Below are 23,057 nucleotides of genomic sequence, written 5' to 3'. Positions count from 1 at the left end.
ACCCGGGGTCCGCCCCGGCCCGGCCGGCCCCGCAGCTCCGCTCGGGGGGAAGGAGGCTGCGAGTGCGGGCTGTCTGGGGGCTGTCACTGGACTCAGCGTCGGGGGTGGGGTGGGGCAAGGAGAGGCCCCGCCCATCCGTGCTAGACCCCGCCCCTTGTATTCGAGTCCCGCCCACCTTTCGCAGCCCCCCCCATCCCGGTTCTTGCCCCGCCCCTCCACTCCAAGACCACGCCTCTGGGTTCTGAACTCACTTGTCTGGGTTGCATCGCCCCCAGTTCTGTCCCTTCCCGGAGTTACTCCCCCCTCATCCATCCGCCACCAGCTCCTTCTACCCAAGATTTTCTCTCCTCCCGAGTTCTTTCCCATCTGAGATTTGCTCCCCGCAATTCAGTGCCCCCTAATTTCGTCCCGGCATTTTCATTCCCTACAGTTTCATCTTCTTCTGAATTTCCTTTGCGTTTCATCCTCCCAGCCGTATCCCTCTGAATTTCTGTGCCCTCCAGTTCCACATCCTGCCCAGCGCCCTCCATCCCCAGGCCGCCACATCCTCAGTTCCAACTTTCTCATTCAGAGGGCTCTTTTCGCATTCTGGGAATTCCTTCCCCCTCCCTAGATTCCAACCCCCATTTCGATACACGCATTGTCCCTTCTAGTTCTTCCCCATCCACTTTCTTCGCCCTTGACTCCCATCCACCTGTTTCCATTTTCCCCTTTTGAATTTCATGTCCCTCCAGTTCATTTTCCCCTCTAGGCGCATCCCCCCTTCCAGTTCCTTCATTTCCGATTTCCTTCCCATCTGAGTTCATCCCTTATAGTTATACTCCCCCCACCCCCAGTTGCTGGTCATTATTCCCTCCCTAGCCTCGGATCTATCTCCGCCCTTTGAGTTCTCTCCCCACCCTGAGTTCTGTCCCCACCTCTTGAATTGTGTCCCCTTGGATATTTCTTTACCCCTGAGTTCTGTCCCCTCTCCTGGGATCTGTCCCTGCTTTGATTTTAGCCCACACCCCCTGGAATCGGCACCAGGAATACGTCCGTGAGTTCTGTCCCCAGCTACTGAGTCCTCTCTTCGCACCTGAGTTCTGCCCCACCCTTTGGGATCTGTCCCCGCCCCGCCCGGGATCTGTCCCCGCCCCCTGATTTCTTACTCCACCCCTGAATTCCAGCCCCGCCCCTCTGGGGTTGAACCTCGACCTGTTTCCAGCCCGCTGGCAGGTCCTGCCCCGCTCCTTTCGCCGCCAGCCCCTCTCTCCGACGCCAGATCCAGGCCCCAGGAGGGTGCTCCTTTCCTCACTGCCTCCCTGGGTCTGGCCAAAAATACATTTGGGATTAAATTTTCATGATGTGGCACAGGTCCGCGAGGGAGTGGGAGGGAGCAGCCGGCGCGGCGGGCGGGCGCCACGGAAGGGGTGGTCCGGCAGCCGCTGCCCGCCGCAGCCTCTAGCTTTGTCTCGCTGGGCCTCTGGGTGGCACAATTTTGCCTATGTTTGAGAAAACCTCGGATTGCCAGGGAGGAGAGGCTGGAGGCTGGGACTCCTGGGTCAGAGGGAGGAGGGAGCCTGGGGCTCGGACTCCAGAGTCTGAGGGAGGAGTAGCCCGCGGATTCGTCCACACGCGCCACCCTGTGGTGACAGAATCCCCGGTCTGGGTGCGGAGGCGGCCGTCGCGGCTCCGGGCCAGGTGTGAAGGTGGAGCAGATGGTGAGGAGGAAGGAGTGGGAAGAGGGCCCAGCAGCTGCCAAATCCCGGGCCTTCACCGGAACCATCACCATGGAGACCGAGGAAGGCAGAGAGGACCCAGCCCTACACTTTCGGGACCCGGGAATGAGTTCTTCTGTCCTCCCACGGAGGGTTCCTGTGCAAACTACAAGTCCCAGCGGCTGCTGGACTTCACCATTTGCTTCTGAAGGGCCGCTTACTCCGAGGGCCGCTGGGAGTTGTAGTTCTCTGACACAACGGGCTGAAGTTGCCTTGCGCCCTCTGGTGGACACGGCGCCCAAGTTCGCTATTTCCGAGGCCCAAGGGACCCTACCCAATGTCATCCCCAAATCTTTTCACCTTCTTACCATCTAATCCCTCTTTCCCCACCCAATTCACTCAGTTCCAGCCACACTGGCCTCCTCGCTGTTCTTTCAACATCTACTACTGAGGCTCCTGCATTTACCTATCCTCCCAGGATTCACTATGGAAGAAGAGTGTGTTGGCAATCATTCATGAACTCAACAAATATTTATTGAGTTCCTACTGGGCGTCAGGCATTGTCACACCATAGGGGACACAGCTGTAATGAGAGTATCACTGGGTATTGGGGACCACCAGAGGAGGATTCTAACTCAGCCAGGGAAGATCAAAGAAAGCCTCAAGTTTGAAATGCTTCCCAGGAAAAGCTCACTAAAAGGGATGACTGGGAGGGTCGGGGCAGGGCATGGGTGTAGAGTAAGGAGACGTGCCCTGTGAGGGCAAACAACCAGAGGTACTGGAGTAGACCTGGGTAGGTGTACTGGAGAAGAGGGTACGAAATAGGGGAAGAGCAGAAACTAAGAAAAGGTGTAAAAAACTGGTGTGGTCAGGACACTGCTCAGTACGACTAGCCTGAGTGACTGGAAGAGGCCAAAAGGGAACATGAAGGGGGACTTCCCTGGCGGTCCAGTGATTAGTACTCCAAACTTCCACTGCAGGGGACATGGGGTTGATCCCTGGTCGGGAGCTAAGATCTCATGTGCCCTGCAGTGGGAAAAAAAAAAAAAAAAAAGGGAACATGAAGGCAACCAGACAGCACAGAACATTGAGTGCTAGCTGAGAGGCTTGGAATTTCTCCTAGGGGCGCTGGGGAACCAAAGAGGGGCTGTGAACAGGAGTGGGGCAAGGGCAGCTCTGGGGCCTTGGGAGAGACTAACAAGGGGAGAGACTAGAGGCCAGGAGGCCAGGGAGAGGATCGGGGGAGAGGACGAAGCCTGAGCTGGGGGAGTGACCTCCATGGGACTCCAGTCCAATGTCCCTCTTCCCTCCCAATCCCCATTTACTCCTAGCCAGACACAGAACAAAGGCAAAAATCTTTTATTTCAATTTTAGGGAAGCCACCAGCCTCTTCCCTCCATGTAGAAGCACAGGGAGACACCCAATCAAGAAGGCACGGACAGAAGGGGCATCGCCACCATCAATTGCTGAGGAGAGAGAGGAAGGGGAAAGAGGTTCAGGACCTGGGGATCCAGCCCCCAGCCCCTCCCCCCTCAGACCCAGGAGTCCCGGCCCCCAGCCCCTCCCGCCTCAGACCCAGAGTCCAGGACCCCAGTCCCTCCTTCCTCAGACCCAGGGGTCCAGGTCCCCAGCCCCTCCTCCATCAGACCCAGGATCCAGGCCCCCCAGCCCCTCCCCCCTCAGACCCAGAGTCCAGGCCCCCAGCCCCTCCCCCCTTAGACCCAGAGTCCAGGACCCCAGTCCCTCCTTCCTCAGACCCAGGGGTCCAGGTCCCCAGCTCCTCCACCCTCAGACCCAGGGGTCCAGGTCCCCGAGTGTCCCTGGTTCCCCACAACCCCCAGCCCCCCAGGTACCTTTCTCTTCTGATGGAAGGCTGCCTTGCTCTCATCACAGCTGATTCGCAGGGGGATGTAGGCATCCAGATGGTACAGCTGCTGGGGGCCCCCCATCACCAGTCGATTCTCCCCGATCTCCAGCGACAGTCCCAGAGCGCCTTCCTGGGGATGCAGTGGAATCAGCCCACCCTTCCCTTCCCAGCAACAGGACGATAAGAACACTGACCAGTGAGAGAACTCTCGAGTGTCGAGATACCATATTTAAAGAGTCTCATCTCCCAAGAAAAAGGTGGGACACAGTAATTACAGGTTTATGACTGAGCACTGAACGATGCCCTGGGCATCGTCCCTCAGGACAGCATCAGCAGGGGGCCTGAGGCCCCCATGGGACAGAGGAGGCAACCTGCTCAGAGGGCAGCACTAGCCAGGCTCACACAAGCCTTGTCTGACCACAAGCCCACATCACTTCCCCTCCAAGACCCCAACCCTTCCAGACCTCATTCTCCTACTCTGGTGGAGGGTGCACTCACCAGTTTGGGGAGGTCAATTTCGGCCAAGAGGAGGTCAGGGGCCTCCAGCCAAAGGTTCACGTGAGGCTTCTCAGGGCTGGGGAGGAACAAGACCCAGAACTCAGAAGAGCTGCCAGGTCTTTACCAGGGCTGTTCCCTCTCTTTCTCCCTCCCAGCCCTGCAGCCTCAGGACACCTTCCCAGAGGGAGTTCTGCTTTTCCTCCCTCTGGGTTCCCAGAGCCCCAGGACACCGACACCTACAGGATGGCGGGAGAGATTCCAAAGAATGTCGGGGAGACAGGAGATAGGGAGCCCACTGAATGCCCACCCTTTCTCAGGTCTCGGGGAGTCGGGCATGTACAGGTTCCCCAGCTCCTGGATCCGAGGACGCTGCTGGGAGCGGATATTCTGCTGGGAGATAGAGCCCAGGAAAGGTCTGTTCTTCAATATACGCCACTCTGAGGGGAAGGAGCACAGGATCAAAGGTCACATGGCTCAGGGTGTCCTTTGCTCCCTTCCCCTAGAGGAAGAAGGGGGTCTTGCTCTGCGAGAGCCTCATGGGAGAGGCTCCGCCCTCTGCCGAGGATACCAGGGATCTGACCACACCCCCAAGCTTGACTTTAGGAAGCGTGCCTGCCTTAGCCCCGCCCCCCAAGGCTCTCAAGACCCCTCCGCTTATCTGGAATCCCCCGCCTCCTCCCTCTCCCCCTTCCCAAGACTCACACAGCCCTCTCCCTGAACTCCACAGCCCAGGGGCTAATATAATCCCTGCCCACACTAGTCCCACTTCTCCCAGGGGCCGCCCCCAAGCTCCTCCGGGTTTGGTTCCTCCCTATGGCCCAGGCCCCGCCCCTCACCTGGATTTAATGGCAGGCTGTATTTGTCCTCAAGGCCCTCCCTGGCAATGGTGATCACAAGCTCCCGCAAGAAATCGCTGTTCTAGGAGTGAAAGAGGGAGAAGAGATGTGGGAGGGCTGGGGGATGGAGGGAGAGGCCCCGGCCCAGGCCTCCCCTGCAGCCCCGCCCCCAACCTGCATCCTCCGGTAGAAGTCGCTGTTGACAGCTACGTCGTAGGCGGTACAACCCTGGCCTTCTGCCGGGAGAGAAAGGGGGTGAGACCCCAGCCCTCGGTGGGAACCCCACGGCCCAGGCACAGCCAAGGAAAACACAATCAAGAACAGCAGCCACAGAGCCAGAGACATTAGGAAGTCAAGACACGCACTTGCCAGTCTGGATTCATACCAGCCTCGTCTCCCAGCTCCAGTCTCTTCCCCTCTGTTCCTTCCCCACCATGTCCCAGAGCTGACCCTGACCCTCCCCAGTTCATAGTCCTCCCAAGGCTCCCCAGCACCCGCAGGGAGAGGACTGAGTCCTTCAGCCTGGCACTGGAGGCCCTGTGGGGAGTGCCCCTCCCACCTGGAGAGAGTTCACTTCTCCAGCAACCTCATCCCTTTAAATTTCTTCCAATCACTCTTGATTACTGATCAATTCAATTCAATCATTTCTCTCCAGCCTCTGGACCCCTCTGTCCTCTCTGCCTAGAACCCTCTTCTCTGTCTTGGCCTGATGAACTGCTCTGGTTCCTTGAAATCTTATATCTGATGTCTCCTCCTCCAGGAAGCCTTCCCTGATCCCTCAGTGGGAGTGAAGAGGCCCCCCCACCCCACCCTGAGCACAGCAAAGAGTCACACCACATTGAAATCACATCTGCCTCCTTCATCCTCAACCAAGACTGAGAGCTTCTCAAGGGCAGGTTCTGGGTTTTGATAAGTCCCTACTCCCCAGGGCAATGGCCAAAGCTTCATCCCAGGAGGCTTCAGGGGACATATGTGAATTGAAAAAACAAGGATATAGAGACAGAAACTCTAGAGACAGAGGTGAGACAAGGCAGAGACACAGAGACAGGGGAGAGGGTGGAGGAGAAAACAGGGATGAGTTAGGGCTGGCCGAGGCCTACAGCCAGGAGATCAGCTAATGAGCACCTGCCCAGCCCTCCCTTGCCCTGGGGTGGGGCAGGGAGAAGTGCCAGCCTGGCCAGGTGAGGAGAACCAGGACTGTCCAGTGAGAGTTCTGGATGCCCAGGAGGCTAGGGATATGCCATGGGGAAAAGGATCAGTACAGGGGTGCCAGGTTTCTAGGTCCTGAGGGAGGAGGGTACTGGGCCCTGGATTCTAGGGAAGAAAGGACCGAGGGGGCTAGATTCCTGGGTCCTTTCAAGGCACTGACTTGCATCCAGTTCAGCATGCGGCTCTCCCAGACTCATGGGGATGCGAAACCCAGCTTGGTCCTCCTCCAGCATTTGAAGCAGCTCATCCTCAGTCAAGTCAGCGGGAGGAGGGATGGAGGGAGAGTGACAAATGTTGATGAAAACCTTCCCTTCAGATGAGTTGGTCTTTATGCAGAAACCTGGTGGGAATGGGTTTGTCCTTGACCATCTGTCTCTGCATGGGTCTCAGTGTCCATCCTTCTTTTGATCTGTCCCCCTCGTAGAGTATTAGTCCTCCACTTTCTGGGTCTGTTCCTCTTCCCGCCCCTGGGATTTCTGACTCTCTGTCTTTGAGTCTCTGTCCCCCTAGTCACCCCACATCTCTCTCTCTTTTTTTTTTATTGTGGTATAGTTGATTTACAATGTTGTTACTTTCCGCTGAACAGCAAAGTGAATCAGTTATACATATATATATGTGTAACTCTTTTTTAGATTCTTTTCCCATATAGGTCATTACAGAGTATTGAGTAGAGTTCCCTGTGTTATACAGTAGGTCCTTATTAGTTATCTATTTTATATATATTAGTGAGAATATGTCAATCCCAACCTTCCAATTTATCCCTCCTCTCTTTGGATCTCAGTCCCTTCCTTGCTCTCTCTGGGTTTCCGTTCACTCCCATCACCCAAGGCCTCTATACACCACTACTGTGTCTCCTTCCTCTCTCCTTTCCCTATGTCCCCTGCCCCCAGTCTGTGACCACCTCTCTCTGGGACTCTATCCCTCTCTCTTTGGGTTTCTGCCTTTCTCACCAGGTTGAGGTTGTATCTGTGTAGATTCTGGTCTGCTTGTCTGGGCTTGCTGGAGCTCCTTGGAGGCCTGTGTGAAAGAAAACAACGTCCAGGCTTGGCGTTTGTGCTGTCAGAACCCCCTCATTTGTTCCTCAAATGTTTAGTGAGCAATTTTTACTTATATGAGATAGGCAGGGCATGACACATACTATATCCCCTTCCTACTTTGAGGAACCCGAAGGACAACGCTGATCCCACTCCCATGTCTTCCAGAGACTAGCGAACAGCTAGTAGTAGTAGTAGATAAGCAACTACAACTCCCGTAGGCCCTGTTGCCCCACCCCCGCCAGTGCATTCTGGGAACTGTAGTCCCGTTTCTGAGTTTTCTCTCTCTCTCTCTCTCCCTCTCCCTCTCCCTCTCCCTCTCCCTCTCTCCCTCTCTCTCCCTCTCTCTCTCTCTCTCTCTCCCTCTCCCTCTCCCCCCCCAAATCCTCAGGGACCCAGGAGTCCGTTCAGTCCGCACCTGCAGCAGCAGCTCCTCGAAACGCGCCGTCTCAGCGTTCATCGTCTCTGGCTCGTTTAGCTCCGGTACCAGCAGCTTCAAGTCGGCCATGGCCCTGGGGAGGAGACCTAGGCGTCCTCAGCAACAACCTTCGGTTGGATCCGAACTCTGAGGCCTGCTCCCGGGCCCTCAACCGACTCCCAACACCCACAATTCTGTACGAAAATCTAAGAATCTGGCTTGAGACTACAGTTTCACTCAGGTCAGATACTGCATCAAATATCTTGGGAGCCAAATGTCTCTAGATGCCCTCTAAGCCCTATGTGCCAAGTGTTTAAATGAGAGCCACTTTTCTGATCTCTGCGTAACCAGGAACTCGGGTAGGCCACACTTCCGACAACCCCAACGCTCCATCATCTATCCTGCAACCGCAGTCGGTACCAATCACAGAACAATCTAGTCTAAGTCTGAAGCCACGCCCTTCACCTCAACCAATCAAAACTAAATCCAGACAGCCACTAAACGCCACACTTCCGGTGTGGTTAAAGCCACACTTCCGCTCCTTCCCTACAGCCACATCTGGCCAGGTTACTGGGCAAAGCTTTTATAGCTTTTTATACTTTTAAAACCTAAAGTTAAGTGTCCATCCTAAAGGACTCCCTTCTGATCTCTGAACAGTCACCTCGTCCCCAGAGGTAGATTAGATTCTGGAGTAAAGATATTTCGGGCTAAATGTTGCACTTTCGGTCTCCAACATGAACAGGGTGGTGGGAAGACGCCAATACGGCCACTCTTCTAAATCTGGAGGCCTCGTACCTATTTGAAGGCATCCATATTTTCGTTCCCCACTCCCCCAGCTTTGAGGAATGCGCATGCTCCAAACTACACTTCCCGGCGCAGACCTATAAGCGGAGTCACCGGATCCTAAGGCGGGGTTACGCTCTATCTCCTGTAGCCCCGCCCTTTGGGCTGGAGCGGGCGGTGCCGCCCTTCAGACCTCGAGGTTCCCTTGGGGAGAGAGTCCCGCAGTCCATGGAAAGCGGCCTGGGAGCGTGATGGCTGCGACGCGCGCAGGAGCCCGCGCCTGCGAGATCTTCACCACGCTGGAATACGGACCGGTGCCGGAGAGCCACGCATGCGCATTGGTGAGGGCTTGCCCGGCCGGCGCTGCCCATCCCCCTTCCCAGTCCTCCGGGCCCCGTTTTGAGCGCGGACTCCCGTGATCCACCGCGGCAGCTCAGCAGCTCCGCCCCTCTCAGCTCCCGTGATTCCCGCCACGCCTTAGGATCCACTCCGGAGGACGTTCCCTTGAGCCCTTAACGGTTGCTGCCTGTTAGCCCTTTGGTCTGTTCTCGCGAGCCCTAGTGGCTGTCGTGTTCCACGGTCCAAAACTCAGGGTGGTGCTTCTCCTATTCTTCAGAATCCCCCGAGGGGCTTCTGTGATTCTTCAGGGCCGCCTCAGAGCTTCCTGTGATCCCCTGGGACTCAGAATTCCTGTGGGGCTCCCGTGATCTTCCGAGGACCCTCAGAACCCGCGTAGACTTCCCGTGATTCCTCAGAATATCCTATGGCTCCCCGGGTCCCTCGGAATTCCTGGGGGGGCTCCCTTGGTCGTCCGGAGACCTCCGCGGAGCCCCCGTGAGTTCTCAGGGTCACGTCAATACTTGTGGGGTTTCTATAATCTCGGGAACTCTCGGAATCCCAGAATACATCAGAACTTCCTGTAATTACCTTCAACCCCGCAGAATAACCCCGTGGGGCTCCCGTGATCCCTCCGTGTACTTCAGAACTTCCCTAAGACTCCCGTGATCCCTCAGGGTCCCCCAGAACGATCTTGGGGTTCCCGTATATAACTTCGGTGCCTCGAATTTTGTATAGTTACCCAGCCCCCTCAGAATTCCCCCATGGAGCTATCCTGATCTCACAGGGCCCTCTAGCACCTAGGTGTGAGAAGCTTGGGCTTCTCTGGAGGGAAAGAGGAGGTTAGAACGTGGTCCACGTGGAAGAAGATGAGACCAGAGCCTGGTGCGGACTGTAGAGATGGAGAAGAGATGAGGCAGAGATGCAGGAGGAACAGGGTTTGGGGTATTGAGAGGGCAAGGACAGTGCCTCGGGTCTGGGTCTGGCTGTCTCTGTCCTCCCCCCCCCCCCAACCATGGTAAACCCAAGAGGAGTAGGGTGGCAGAAAGGTTGGGAAAGACTGTGGGCTTGGTTATCACATGGTGATGATGAGAGGGAAAGCCTTGGGCCATGTGCAGCAGTCAAATACTACTTGTGCTTGAGCCTCAGGTCTAGAGACAGGGACCTCACAGTAGGAAGATAATTGAATGGTGAGAATGATGAGATTATCTAGAACTATAGCGTAGACTCAGATAAGAGGATCTGGGATGGAGTATAGAGAATTCCCACACTTGGAGGTTGGTTAGAGATGGACTATCCTGAAATAGCAATAATGTGATAATAGCTTATATTTATTGGGTGCTTTCTATGTGCCAGCCTCTGTGTTCAGCATGATCGCATTTAATCCCCAAAACAGCTGTGAGAGGGGATTACTGTCATTACTTTAGTGATAGCAGACAGAAGCTTAAAGAGGTAAGTAATTTGCCAACAGTCAATACATCTTTAAAAAATGTGAAAATGAGATTTGAACCTGAGCCCTGGGATTCCAGAGCCCATGCCCCCTATCCCCCCACCCCCAGCTCAGTCTTACAATCTGTGGGCCAGACTCAACCAACAAACATGTTTTCTTTGGCCTGAACTTTATTTTTAAAAATGCGAATTAGTAGGGCTTCCCTGGTGGCGCAGGGGTTGAGAGTCCGCCTGCCGATTCAGGGGACACAGGTTCGTGCCCTGGTCCGGGAAGATCCCACGTGCCGCGGAGCGGCTGGGCCCGTGAGCCATGGCCGCTGAGCCTGCGCGTCCGGAGCCTGTGCTCCGCAACGGGAGAGGCCACAACAGTGAGAGGCCCGTGTACGGCAAAAAAAAAAAAAAAAAAAAAACAAAAAAAAAAACCACAACAAAATGCGAATTAGTGGACAACTAATTTCATGTAAACATCCGGGATTCCAGCTTCTTTTGAAAATAAAATTCCAAAGTTTGGCAACCTTTGGCTCACATTCCCTGACAAAGATTATCTGGATCCAATAGCTAACTGTCTTTTTAGACAAGTCACGAGTTCCTAGTCTCCACCAGGGCCCTCTTCTCACACCGGGGTGGCCTGCCAGGACCCTGTGGAACATTCTTTCTGGGTTCTATTTTTCTTTGGGGGGGAAATTTTGCAAAGTTACACAGAGTACTTAAATTATGAACTCCCATTTATCCATCACTCAATGTCAACAATCATCAGCATTTCATCCAATGTTGTATCTCTTTGTTTTTTTTTTTCCTGGAGTGATTTAAAACCCAGATGTCATGTTATTTTCCCATAAGTATTTGAATCTTCATTTCTAACAGGTAAGGACTCATTTTGTAACATAACCGCCAGGCTGTTTTAACGTTAACAGTCATTCTTTAGTATTATCTAGTGCCCAGCCCATGTTCATATATGCCCGACTATTTCAAAAATGTGTCTTTCCGTCGGGGGGGCATCTTTGAATTTGAAACTTATGAATTTTTACTTTACTTAAAAATTTAGGGGGCTTCCCTGGTGATCCAGTGGTTAAGAATCCACCTGCCAACGCAGGGGACGCGAGTTCAACCCTGGTCGGGGAACTAGGATGCCACATGCCGCGGGGCAACTGCACTCGTGTGCCATAACCAGAGAGAAGCCCACAGCGAAGAAGCCCACACGCCCCAGTGAGGACCCAGCACAGCCAAAAAAAAAAATTTTTTTTTACTTTAAAGAAAGATGAGGAGGCCCAGTTGGTAGGGTAAGAGAAAAATCAGGAGACTAAGGCATCGGGGATGCTAAGAGAAAACAGTTTGGGGAATTCCCTGGCGGTCCAGTGATTAGGACTCCTCGCTTTCACTGCAGGGGGCCCGGGTTCAATCCCTGATCGGGGAACTAAGATCCCGCAAGCCAGCCGCCAAAAACAACAGCAACAAAAACCAGTTTGCAGAAGGAAAAAGTGGAAAGGATGTCTTGGATTTAGAAAGGATTTAGGGAAGACAGGGAGAGAAAGAAACAGGAAACAGACAGGGAGAATGAAATGCAGTAAAATGAATAGGAAGTCTTAAGTAAGTGCTGTTCTGAGCCTATGACACATATGGATCCATTTAATTCTCATCAGTGTCTTGTGAAATAGGGAGAGACTGTGATTATCTCCATCTTCCAGATGGGTTAGCTGAGACCAGGGTATTTTAAGACCCATGCTAAGACTGCACAACAAGGAAGTTTCAGAGCCACAATTCAAACCCAGGCCATGTGGCCCCAGGCTCCAGGGACTCCCTACCTTGGGCTCAGTCAGGCACTTCACAACCAAATAAACTGCACCTGGCAAGGCAGCATCAGGCCTGTGTCTTCAGTAGGGGTCACATCCTTCCCGAGTAATGACAGCTGAGCTGGGAGGGAACGCCATCGCACGTGGAAGGTATGGGAGTCATCTGGCTTAAAAACCCCACCTCCCAAAGAGAACCTGATACCACGTGATACAGTCTCATGGGCATTGCAAGGGTCCTGGCAAGGAACATGCCCATCACAAGAATGCAGAGCACTCCAGGAAGCCCCAAAGTTCTGGCTTCCCACTGGATATTTATGGTATATTCCCAGTTTTCCCAGTCCAGGTGCAGTGGACCAGTCGGGGGTCAATATTGTCTAGAAATATAACTGAATTGTATCAGATTTCCAGGGAAATAGAAAGTCATTTCTATTCAAGAAGCTCATTTCTCCTTGGAGAAGAACAGGTTTTATTAATCCTTTGTTCACATTCTCCATATGTAAAAGTCAATAGGACATCCCTCATATGTTGCTGGTGAGAATGTAAAATGATGCAGCTGCTGTGGAAAACAGTTTGGTGTTTCCTCCATGAATTACTCAGTATCGCTATATGACCCGCAGCTCCACTCTGAGATATAGGCCCAAAAGAAGTAAAGACGTATTCAAAGAAAGACTTGTACGTGAACATTCACAGCAACACTATTCACAATAGCCAAAAGGCAGAAACAACCTAAATGCCCATCAGCTGATGAATGGGTAAAGAAAATGTGGTCTCTCCAGACAATGGGATATCATACAGCCATAAAGAGAAATGAAATTCTGATCCATGCTACCGTGCGGATGAATCTTGGAAACACCAAGCTGAGTGGCAGAAGCTAGACACAGAAAGTCACGTATTGTAGGATTCCATTTATATATGAAATGTCCAGAATAGGCCAGTTCATAGAGACAGAGAGCAGGTTAGTGGTTGCCAGGACTTGGGGGCAGGGGAGAAGGGAGGGTGAGCTCTTAATGGGTATGGAGTTTCCTTTTGGGGTGATGGAAATGTTGTGGATTTTTTTCTTTTGCTGTGCTGCTCGCCACGTAGGATCTTAGTTCCGCGACCAGGGATCGAACCTGGGCCTCCAGCAGTGGAAGCGTGGTGTCCTAACCACTGGACCACCAGGGAATTCCCGATGTTCTGGAAGTAGATAGTGGAGATGGTTGCACAACACTGTGAATGTATTGATACAAAATGCCCTGAATTTACGCTTTAAAATGGTGAATTTCATGTTATGTATTTTTTATGTTTATGTGTATTTTCCTCCTACACGGGAAAATAACTGATGGGGCAAAGGGGGCGGGTATTCTCTTCCCAGAGGACTCTGGGTAGGGATAGAGCTCCCCCAGCTGCCTCTCAGAACCCTTTCCGAACTCTCTCCACCTCCCCCAGGCCTGGCTGGACACCCAGGACCGGCACTTGGGTCACTATGTTAACGGACAGTGGTTAAAGCCTGAACACAGGAGTTCAGTGCCTTGCCAGGATCCCATCACAGGTATGCGGTGTCCCCCAGTCGTGGGAAAGAGGTGTCTATGGCCCCAGGTGTACCCATCAACAATATACCACTCTCTCTGCTCAGGGCCCTGAGGGCAGGGAGCAGCTGGTGGGAGAAGAAGGCTGAGATTTCTGGCTCCTCTTGATAACAGTCCTCCTAATTACGCTTCTAGGTCCCTGTGAAGACTTTTGAAGTCACTGTCTCCTAAAATCCCTTCCTTGCCTGTGGGAGGCAGTCAGAGCAAAGACCTATATAGATTTATCCCCATTTGTCAGATGATAAAACTGAGACCCTGTGTGGGGTAGGGGGACCAGCTTTACTGCCTTGGGGCGCTTCTGTGCTCCAGAAATGTCAGCCCCCTCCAGTTCTGACACGGGTTCCCCCCACCTCCCAGCTGGGTTCCCCCCATTCATCTCCCCAGGAGAGAACTTGGCCAGTTGCCTCCAGGCACAGACGGAGGATGTGGCGGGAGCCGTGGAGGCTGCCAGGACCTCGCTGGAGAACTGGAGCACACAACCTGGAGCCTTTCGGGCCCAGCATCTGACCAGGTGATGCACTTGAGGTGTGGACCCCAGGAGACGGAGAAGTATTTGAGAACAAAGACTCTGTATTTCCCAATATCCCACTGAATTCACTGGCTGCTAAGACTCATATTCCCAGCATGCCTTTGAGCCTTTAGCAGCTAAAACATCCATTTCTCACTGTTCGCTGGGACTAGAAATGACAAAGCCTGTTTCCCAGCATACCCTTGGGACTCATCCGGGCGCCATTTCTCAACAGCTCACTGGGGCTGGTGAAGTTCCTGAAACTGTTTTCCAGGGGAAGTTAGAGACAAACATTCCATTTCCCAAAGAACAGTTGAACTTAAAGGCTAAGCTTTCATTTCCTAGCACATTTGGGGGTTACAGGTGGCCAAGATCTTTACACAGCACCCTGAGGTTCTTTGGTGCCCTCCACCACTGGTAAATAGTGCTGATGCCCCAGGGGTTCCTGGGGATTGTACTTCAGGTATACACAGGGCGTGTTCCAGGACTCTGTCAGGCCAAGGGGCAGTTGGAAATGACCATCCCAGGACTTCCCTGGCGGTCCAGTGATTAGGACTCTGCGCTTCCACTGCAGGGGGCACAGGTTCGATCCCTGGTCGGGGAACTAAGATCCCTCAAGCCATGCGGGCGGCCAAGGAAAAGGAAAAAAGAAAAAAATGACCATCCCCCCCTGCTTGCTCCACAGGCTGGCCAAGATGATCCAGAAGCACCAGCGGCTGCTGTGGACCCTGGAGTCCCTGGTTACCGGACGGGCCATTCGAGAAGTTCGAGACAGGGATGTCCCTCTGGCCCAGCAGCTGCTCCAGCACCATGCAGTCCAGGCACACACCCAGGAGGAGGCGCTGGCAGGCTGGGAGCCCTTGGGTGAGAAACAGGAGTCCCAGCCCCCAGCCCTCTCCTCCCTCACCATCCAGCAGTGCCTGCGCCAGTCTCATTTCTTCTTGCAGGAGTGATTGGTCTCATCTTGCCACCCACATTCTGCTTCCTTGAGATGATGCAGAGGATTTGCCCTGCCCTGGCTGTGGGTAAATGACTGGCTGGGGTTTGGGACTCCGGGGTCTGAGGGAGAAGGGGGCCGGGGGTCTGGACTCCAGGGTCCTTGAGCTGCCTGCCTTCCCCAGGCTGCACTGTGGTGGTCCTCGTGCCCCCAGCCTCTCCGACGCCCCTCCTTGTGGCCCAGCTGGCAGGGGAGCTAGGCCAGTTCCCAGGAATCCTCAATGTGATCAGTGGCCCTGCCTCCCTGGGGCCTGTCCTGGCCTCCCAGCCTGGAGTCCAGAAGGTGGCCTTCTGTGGAACCATCGAGGTATCTTCAGGGGTGGGAGGGTGTCTGGACACAGCTGGGGGGCTGGAATGCTCCTCCCCGCTGCTGACCCCTGCGTGGATCCCATAGGATGGCCGTGCCCTCCGGCGGGCCCTGGCGGGCCAGGGTCCCGAGCTGGGCCTGGCACTGGGGGCTGAGTCGCTGCTGCTACTGATGGAGACGGCGGATGTGGACTCGGCCGTGGAGGGCGTCGTGGATGCAGCCTGGTCTGACCGCAGCCCGGTGAGACTTGGGGGCTGGGCTGTCTGTCTCCAGACCTTGGGGCCATGTCTTCATTCATTTTATTTGTTTATTTTTTTTATTAATTTATTTGGCTGGGCTGGGTCTTAGTTGCAGCATGCACGATCTCCGTTGCCGCGTGTGGGATATTCGTTGTGGCATGCGGGATCTTTTAGTTGTGGCACGTGAACTCTTAGTTGCGGCATGCATGTGGGATCTAGATACCTGACCAGGGATGGAACCTGGGCCCCCTGCATGGGGAGCGCGGAGTCTTAACCACTGGACCACAAGGGAAGTCCCTTCATTCGTTTTAATTTTCAGTTCTTTGTGTCTCCAAACTCTTATCTGTAGACCATCACATGTGAAGGATTCCTCATCCTCTCGAGTTTCTGAATCTCCACGTTCCCGGCTCTCCTGGGCTTCCAGGCTCGGGGGCTCTGTGTCTGTTGTTCTTTAGGACTCTTCATTTTTCTGAGTGTCCGTGTCCTAGTTTTCTAGCGTCTCTCTTCACTCTGCGTCACCGGCTTTCTATAACTCCACATCCTCCCTGGGGATTGGGGCCTCAGGGAGTCTCTTGGTCCTTGGCTACTTCTCCCTGACCCTCCTCTGATCTGTGCGCATATGTCCCCCAGGCTTGGCCCTCTGTGGGGATGTGACCCACCCACGTAGGCTCTGAGTTTGCCCACCCTATCCCCCCCTTTTCCTAACAGGGGGGACTCAGACTCCTCATCCAGGAGTCTGTGTGGGATGAGACAATGAGGCGGCTCCAGGCGCGGATGGGGCGGCTTCGCGGTGGCCGAGGGCTAGACGGAGCCGTGGACATGGGGGCCCGGGGGGCTGCTGCACGTGACCTGGCCCAGCGCTATGTGCGTGAGGCCCAGAGCCAGGGTGCACAGGTGAGCCTGGGTGCAGACTCTGGGGTGCCGGGGGAGGAGGGAACTCAAGATCTGACTCCTGGGTCTGGGGAGGGATGGGTCTGGGGGCCTGGACTCCAGGGTGTGAGCAAGGAGGGCCTGCGGGCTGGACTCCTGGGTCTGAGGAAGGAGGGGCTGGGGGTCTGGATCCTGGGTCTGAGGGAGGAGGGGCTGGGGGCCTGGACTTCTAGGTCTGAGGGAGGAGGGGCTGAGGGCCTGGACTCCTGGGTCTGAGGGAGGAGGGGCTGGGGTCTGACTCCCAGGTCTGAGGGAGGAGGGGTCTGGGGTCCAGACTCCTGGAACCCTGGGGAGGAGAGGACTGGAGTGAACTTGCAGATCTATTTCTCTGTCTCCCTAGGTCTTCCAGGCTGGCAGTATGCCTCCAGACAGCCCATTCTTTCCCCCATCCTTGGTCTCTGACCTCCCTCCAGCCTCTCCATGTACCCAGGCAGAGGTAAGCCCCTCAGGGTCTCAGAGACCCTAGGCCATCCACCCATCCTCAGCCGGACATGGGTGGCACAGCACGGAGGCCCCCGGGGTGACCATTTGGACTGGGTCTGGGGGCTGCTGACTGCTGTAGGCTGGACTCCTAGTGGGTGGGGTGTTGGAGGGAGGGCCTGGCCAGGCCGCCTGAGCTCCCTTGTCACCCGTTCCAGGTGCCGTGGCCTCTGGTCGTGGCCTCCCCTTTCCGCACTGCTAAGGAGGCGCTGGCCATGGCCAACTGGACGCCCCGAGGAGGCAGTGCAAGCGTATGGAGCGAGAGACTGGGGCAGGCCCTGGAGCTGGCCTACGGGTCAGTTCACACCCACTGGGCACACCGGGGGCCCTCCTGGAATGGCCCCAGCTTCAGTCTCGATGTCTTCCCCTCTCTCTGGGTCTCTCCCCGCCTCTCTGACTACCCCTCCCCCCCTGAAGTTTGTGCATTTCTCTCTGATGTCCCCTCCTCCCCACAGGCTCCAGATGGGCACGGTCTGGATCAATGCCCACGGCCTCAGAGACCCTGCAGTGCCAACAGGTGGCTGCAAGGAGAGTGGGTCTTCCTGGCACGGGGGGCCAGATGTGAGTGCACCCCTCCCTGCCCATCACCACCCCTTCATCCACCTTGGGCCCTTCTCACGTTCTCTTGACACTATCCCTCTCTCAGGGTCTGTATGAGTATCTGCGGCCCTCAGGAACCCCTACCCAGCTGCCCTACCTGTCGGAGAATCTGAACTATGACACCTTTGGCCTTGCTGTTCCCTCCACCCTACCAGCTGGGCCTGAAACAGGGCTTAGGTGAGCTGTTCTAGGGACAACAGCTCTTAGAATTCCTGGAGTGTGGGAGGGGAGAGGGGAAATGGTGGCAGGCTCCTCCATGGACTGGAGGGAGGTTCTTGAGAGCCATCAAGGGGTCCCTGAGTCCTGCTGAGAATTTCATTCTGGGTCTTACGGCTCACCCCACCCGCCAGGCCTGATGAGAGTCTCAGTTCTGCTAAATGAAGGTCTGTGCTCTCCCAGAGACTCAGGGGGCCAGGAATGTGGGGTCTCGCAGAGGCTCATGGGAGCTCGAGTGGTCCATCCAGTGGGGTTGGTTGGAGGTCTGAGCAGTCCCTGCCCCAGCACCCACTCTCACACCTCACCCTACTCCAGCCCAGCACCCCCCTATGGGCTCTTTGTGGGAGGCCGCTTCCAGGCTCCTGGGGCCCGGAGCTCCAGGCCCATCCGGGATTCGCAGGGCAATCTCCATGGCTATGTGGCTGAGGGTGGAGCCAAGGATATCCGAGGTGCCGTGGAGGCTGCTCACCAGGCTGCCCCTGGGTAAGGAATGGAGGCGTCACATGAGATAGCCCAGGGGTCGTGGGGTGTCAGAGAGGGGAGCCTGAAACCCCAGGACTAGGCTGATGCTGATGGGACATGGGGTCTGGACCCCGAGGACTGTGGGCTGTGGAGTCTGAGCTCCCAGGGCTGACGGGATGTGGGTCTGGCCCCTCACTCTCCTCCCTGGGCAGATGGGCTATGGGGCCTGGACCCCCAGGGTAGGAGCTGTGGACAGAGGTAGGGCACCTGGAAAGAGCCAGGATGAGGAAACCAACCCCCAATGTGCCCTGTCCACCCACAGCTGGGTGGGCCAGTCGCCAGGGGCCCGAGCAGCCCTACTGTGGGCCCTGGCGGCCGCACTGCAACGCCGAGAGTCCACCCTGGTCTCGAGGCTGGAGAGGCATGGAGTGGAGCTCAAGGTCGCCAAGGCGGAGGTGGAGCTGAGCGTGAGGCGGCTTCGGGCGTGGGGGGCCCGTGTCCAGGCCCAAGGCTGCACCCTGCAGGTGAGAGGGGTCTGTGAGCCGGCAGACAGGTCAGGCAGTCTGGAGTGGCGTCAGAGGAAGGGCTCCAGAATGAGCCAGACTGGGGGTCCAGGCCCCAGTGGCCTCACCTCTCTACACCTTGATTTCATCCTCTGTATAATGGGTATCCAGCCCACCTCATAGAGTAGTGTTTCAAATTGTTGTTAGTGAGCCAGTACTGGGCCATAAAACCAATTTAGTGGGTCATAGCCCTGCTTTGGTATTTTTGTTCTTGTTTCTTTCTTTAACAAAAGAGAACAGGATAGAAAATTTAGAGTGCATTGCACAGAGTATTGTTTGGTTTGATTTTTGTTTTGTTTATATGTATAATATGCAGCTAAATATAGATACTAGGTTGGTCTGAAACGTACGGTGGGTCCAGTGAAGAAAGCGTGCGGATTCAGTGACTCCAGCAATGGCCTGGGCATGCTCAGGGATAGAGATAATAGAAAGATAATGGAAAGATAGCTAGTCACTTGACCTGGGCTTCCTCCATAAATGATATACAGTTATTCAATTATACAGTGGTACCAACCTTGAGGAGTTGTTATGAAACTAAGTGAGCCGAGCATTTAATGTCTGACGTGTAGCCAAGGGCTCAGAAAATGTTTGCTTATGGATGGCCAATAAGCACATGGAAGAATGCTCCGCATCATTAGTCATTGGAGAAATGCAAGCCAAACCACCATGAGAGACTTCCCTGGTGGCGCAGTGGTTAAGAATCCGCCTGCCAATGCAGGGGACACGGTTTCGAGCCCTGGTCCAGGAAGATCCCACATGCTGCAGAGCAGCTAAGCCCATGCACCACAACTACTGAGCCCACACTCTAGAGCCCGCAAGCCACAACTACTGAAGCCCACGCACCTCGAGCCCGTGCTCTGCAACAGGAGAAGCCACCGCAGTGAGAAGCCCTCGCACCGCAATGAAGAGTAGCCCCCGCTCTCTGCAACTAGAGAAAGCCCGCGCGCAGCAACGAAGACCCAGCGCAGCCAACAACAACAACAACAAAAAACCATCATGAGATATCATTAGGCACCTATCGAACGGCTGAAATTCAAAAGACTGACCATACCAAGTGTTGGTGAGGATGTGGAGGAACTGGAACTCTCGCACCTGCTGGTGGGACCATCAATGGGACAACCACTTTGGAAAACAGTTTGGCAGTTTCTTAAAAAGTTATATATACTTTTTTTTTTTTTTTTTTTTTTGGCCACACTGCATGGCTTGCAGGATCTCAGTTCCCCAAGCAGGGATTGAACCCACGCCACAGCAGTGAAAGCCCGGAATCCAACCACTAGGCCACCAGGGAACTCCCTAGATATGCTCTTAATGTATGACCCACCATGATTCCTACGTATTTATCTAAATAAATTTAACTTCTAGGTTTTAGCCCAAGAGAAATGAGTATATATATCCATACAAAGACTTAGGCACAAGTTTTTGTTTTGTTTTGTTTTGTTTTTTGGCCTTGCTGTGCAGCTTGCAGGATGCAGGATCTTAGTTCCCTGACCAGGGATCAAACCCATGCCCCCTGCAGTGGGAGCACGGAGTCTTAACCACTGGAGCACCAGGGAAGTCCCTGCACAAATGTTTATAGCAGCATTATTCATGGTAGCCAAAAAAGCAATCCAAATGTCCCTCAATATGTTAATAGATAAACAAAATGTGGCCCACCCATACATTGGACTCCTACTCAGCAATCAGGAGGGAACAAGTTACAGCATGGATGAATCTCTAAATGGTTATGCTGAGTGAAAGCAGCCAGATAAAAGAGTACAGACTGTGTATGATTCTATATCTAGAAATTTCTAGAAAATACTAATTTATAGAGAGAAAACAGATCACTGGTTGTCTGAGCACAGAGGGTTCAAGTAGAGGCAGGGAGGGAAGGATTACCAAGGGGCACAAGGAAATTTGGGGGAGTGAAGTTCATTATCTTGATTGTTGTGATTGGTTTCACGGGTGTATCCATATATCAGAACTTATCAAATTGTACCCTTTAAAGTGTGTGCAGTTTAGTGATAGTCAGTTATATTCAATAAAGCTTTAAAACACACACACAGGGCTTCCCTGGTGGCGCAGTGGTTAAGAATCCGCCTGCCAATGCAGGGGACATGGGTTCGAGCCCTGGTCTGCGAAGATCCCACATGCCATGGAGCAACTAAGCCCGTGTGGCACAACTACTGAGCCTGTGCTCTAGAGCCCGCGAGCCACAACTACTGAAGCCCGCATGCCTAGAGCCCATGCTCCACAACAAGAGAAGCCACCGCAGGGAGAAGCCCGTGCACCGCAACGTAGAGTAGCCCCCGCTCTCTGCAGCTAGAGAAGGCCTGCGCACAACAGCAAAGACCCAATGCAGCCAAAAATAAATAAATAAATAAATTTAAACACACACACACACACAAACCTATAGGCTAGATTTCGAGACCTCTACACATATTAACTCATTCTATCTTAACAGCAAATCTCTGAGGTAGGCACTATTATTATCCTCATTTTAAAGATGGGAAACTGAGGCCCAGAGAGGTTAAGTAACTCACCCAAGGTCACACAGCTGATAGGAACCCAGCATCTGACTCCAGAGTCTATGCTCTGAAATATCACCTGGTTTTATTATTATGATTGGAGTTGTTACGGAGAAGCAAAGTTGGGGATGAGAGGAGAAAAAGGGTGGGTGATAGAGGAGACCAAAGGAGGGCAGTCAGGCTCCCCTGCCCCACCCTTGACCTCCTGCCTGTCCCTGCAGGTAGCAGAGCTGAAAGGCCCCGTGCTTCGGCTGCAGGAACCTCTGGGCGTGCTGGCTATCGTGTGCCCGGAAGAGTGGCCCCTGCTTGCCTTCGTGTCTCTGCTGGCCCCTGCTCTGGCCCACGGCAACACTGTGGTCTTGGTGCCCAGCGGGGCCTGTCCCATCCCTGCCTTGGAGGTCTGCCAGGTACAATCGCCTGCCTGCCTGCTGCTGCTCCCAGCAGCCTGTGGAGCAGCAGATGGATGAAAGATGCCCCAAGACCTGCAGGAGCTCAGCTCTCACCCCACCCCCTTGGTAACCATGGTAACCTGCATCCTGGCACAAAACCTTCACTCCTCATAGACCCAGTGATGGTTCTCTCCAGACTGTGAGCCTTCACCAGTCATGACCCCAGTCCCATTCCTTCAGGGACCCCCACGGCCACTCCCCAGATGCCCATTCCTCACCCTCCCCGACAGCCCTGGGGGTCTCTGACTCCCTCCCAACCCTGGATGACCCACTATCCCATCCCCTAGGATATGGCCACCTTGTTGCCAGGGGGCCTGGTGAATGTGGTGACAGGAGACCGGGACCACCTGACCCGCTGCCTGGCCTTGCACCAGGACATCCAGGCCCTGTGGTATTTCGGATCTGCTCAGGTACCTTTTGTTTTGCCATCTCCAGTGTCTTAAACTTCACCAACAAACTCTTCCTTTTCTGGGGACATGGCTGCACCCCCTTAAAACACCCATTGCTAAGGGGGAGAAACTCCTTGGCAACCACGTTCTGAGATCCTGCCCCTTTACAGCCCTGGTTGCTAAGGAAGAGGATCTCCTTAGCAACAAGGGCCTGAGATCCTGCCTAGCCCAAAGACCTAATCTCATTGGACAACCCATTGCTAAGGACCACACCCTAGCAACAGTGTCAGAAGCCTACAGTCCACCCTGTTAAACCTCCTGATGATAACAGATGGGAACTCTTCGTCAACAATAACTTCGGGCCCCATTCCTTTGAGTGTGGGCTGTTAAAGGGGAAGAAGTTCCATAGCCGTAAAGGTCAACCTTGTTTCCCTCAGCATCTGGAATGTTTGCTTTCTAGGAGCTGAACATTCTAGCCACAGAGCCTAGGCAAGCCGTTAGGCCCCTCCTCAATAATAGTCCTTGTTGCCAAGGAAGCAGCTGCTTAGCAACCAAGCCAATGGAAATGCTGGCACCCCCCCCCCCATCTCCCCACACCAGGGCTCCCAGTTTGTGGAATGGGCCTCAGCAGGAAACCTCAAGCCCGTGTGGGTGAACAGAGGCTGCCCGCGGGCCTGGGATCAGGACGCCGAGGGGGCAGGCCCAGAGCTGGGGCTGCGGGCAGCACGGACCAAGGCCCTGTGGCTGCCCATGGGGGACTGATTGCCCAGGTGCCACCCACTCCATCTTGGACAGAGGACAGATGGACCCCAACCGATGCCAGACGTCTGGAACTTTCCTCTTATTATGGTTCCAATAAACTCTGACCAATCTTGGCTGTGCTTCTGAGGGGAGGAAGGGAGGAAATAGCAACTTCTGGGCTATTGAGG

The 23,057-nt window shown here is 54.4% G+C and overlaps 2 protein-coding genes across 10 annotated transcripts; one reads left to right on the top strand and one right to left on the bottom strand.

The window, feature by feature from the left end:
• Positions 1-3,041: 3,041 nt before the first annotated feature.
• On the bottom strand, positions 3,042-8,678 carry PIH1D1 (PIH1 domain containing 1). 5 transcript variants are annotated; one of them, XM_007112424.4, is made up of 10 exons: positions 8,536-8,678; positions 7,560-7,666; positions 7,058-7,124; positions 6,268-6,447; positions 5,073-5,134; positions 4,899-4,980; positions 4,370-4,499; positions 4,063-4,138; positions 3,551-3,694; positions 3,042-3,163 (listed from the first exon to the last, which is right to left on the bottom strand). In XM_007112424.4, exons 1-10 carry the CDS (start codon positions 8,570-8,572, stop codon positions 3,122-3,124), a joined length of 927 nt encoding a protein of 308 aa, XP_007112486.1. In that variant the 5' UTR covers positions 8,573-8,678; the 3' UTR covers positions 3,042-3,121. The 5 variants fall into 5 exon arrangements, with proteins under 5 accessions (XP_007112486.1, XP_007112484.1, XP_007112483.1 ...); XM_007112422.3 differs by having other exon boundaries at positions 7,560-7,653; positions 8,536-8,617; XM_007112421.4 differs by having other exon boundaries at positions 8,441-8,541.
• ALDH16A1 (aldehyde dehydrogenase 16 family member A1) lies at positions 8,555-23,003 on the top strand. 5 transcript variants are annotated; one of them, XM_007112415.4, is made up of 17 exons: positions 8,555-8,683; positions 13,346-13,448; positions 13,870-13,996; positions 14,679-14,857; positions 14,941-15,018; positions 15,115-15,296; positions 15,384-15,536; positions 16,244-16,429; positions 16,806-16,901; positions 17,104-17,240; positions 17,401-17,506; positions 17,592-17,722; positions 18,077-18,244; positions 18,546-18,747; positions 21,512-21,697; positions 22,027-22,149; positions 22,729-23,003. In XM_007112415.4, the coding sequence occupies exons 1-17, from the start codon at positions 8,594-8,596 to the stop codon at positions 22,888-22,890; spliced, it is 2,409 nt and encodes an 802-aa protein (XP_007112477.1). In that variant the 5' UTR covers positions 8,555-8,593; the 3' UTR covers positions 22,891-23,003. The 5 variants fall into 5 exon arrangements, with proteins under 5 accessions (XP_007112477.1, XP_028339019.1, XP_028339020.1 ...); XM_028483220.2 differs by lacking the exon at positions 8,555-8,683 and adding an exon at positions 10,061-10,130; XM_028483218.2 differs by lacking the exon at positions 18,077-18,244.
• The last annotated feature ends 54 nt before the right edge of the window (positions 23,004-23,057 follow it).

The sequence above is a fragment of the Physeter macrocephalus genome, unplaced genomic scaffold, assembly GCF_002837175.3.
Source record: "Physeter macrocephalus isolate SW-GA unplaced genomic scaffold, ASM283717v5 random_13, whole genome shotgun sequence".
Taxonomy (NCBI): Eukaryota; Metazoa; Chordata; class Mammalia; order Artiodactyla; family Physeteridae; genus Physeter; species Physeter macrocephalus.
Note: the sequence above shows the minus strand (reverse complement) of the source record. Positions and strands in the feature narration are given on the sequence as shown.

Excerpts from the sequence above, each read along its gene's own strand:
- ALDH16A1 (XM_007112415.4), top strand. The coding sequence starts at position 8,594 with ATGGCTGCGACGCGCGCAGGAGCCCGCGCCTGCGAGATCTTCACCACG. Across the intron at positions 8,684-13,345 it reads AGAGCCACGCATGCGCATTG|GCCTGGCTGGACACCCAGGA; the intron begins GTGAGGGCTTGC and ends CACCTCCCCCAG. Across the intron at positions 22,150-22,728 it reads GGTATTTCGGATCTGCTCAG|GGCTCCCAGTTTGTGGAATG; the intron begins GTACCTTTTGTT and ends TCCCCACACCAG.
- PIH1D1 (XM_007112417.4), bottom strand. The coding sequence starts at position 8,412 with ATGCGCATTCCTCAAAGCTGGGGGAGTGGGGAACGAAAATATGGATGC. Across the intron at positions 7,125-7,559 it reads TCGAGGAGCTGCTGCTGCAG|GCCTCCAAGGAGCTCCAGCA; the intron begins GTGCGGACTGAA and ends TCTTTCACACAG. Across the intron at positions 6,448-7,057 it reads ACAGATACAACCTCAACCTG|GTTTCTGCATAAAGACCAAC; the intron begins GTGAGAAAGGCA and ends CATTCCCACCAG.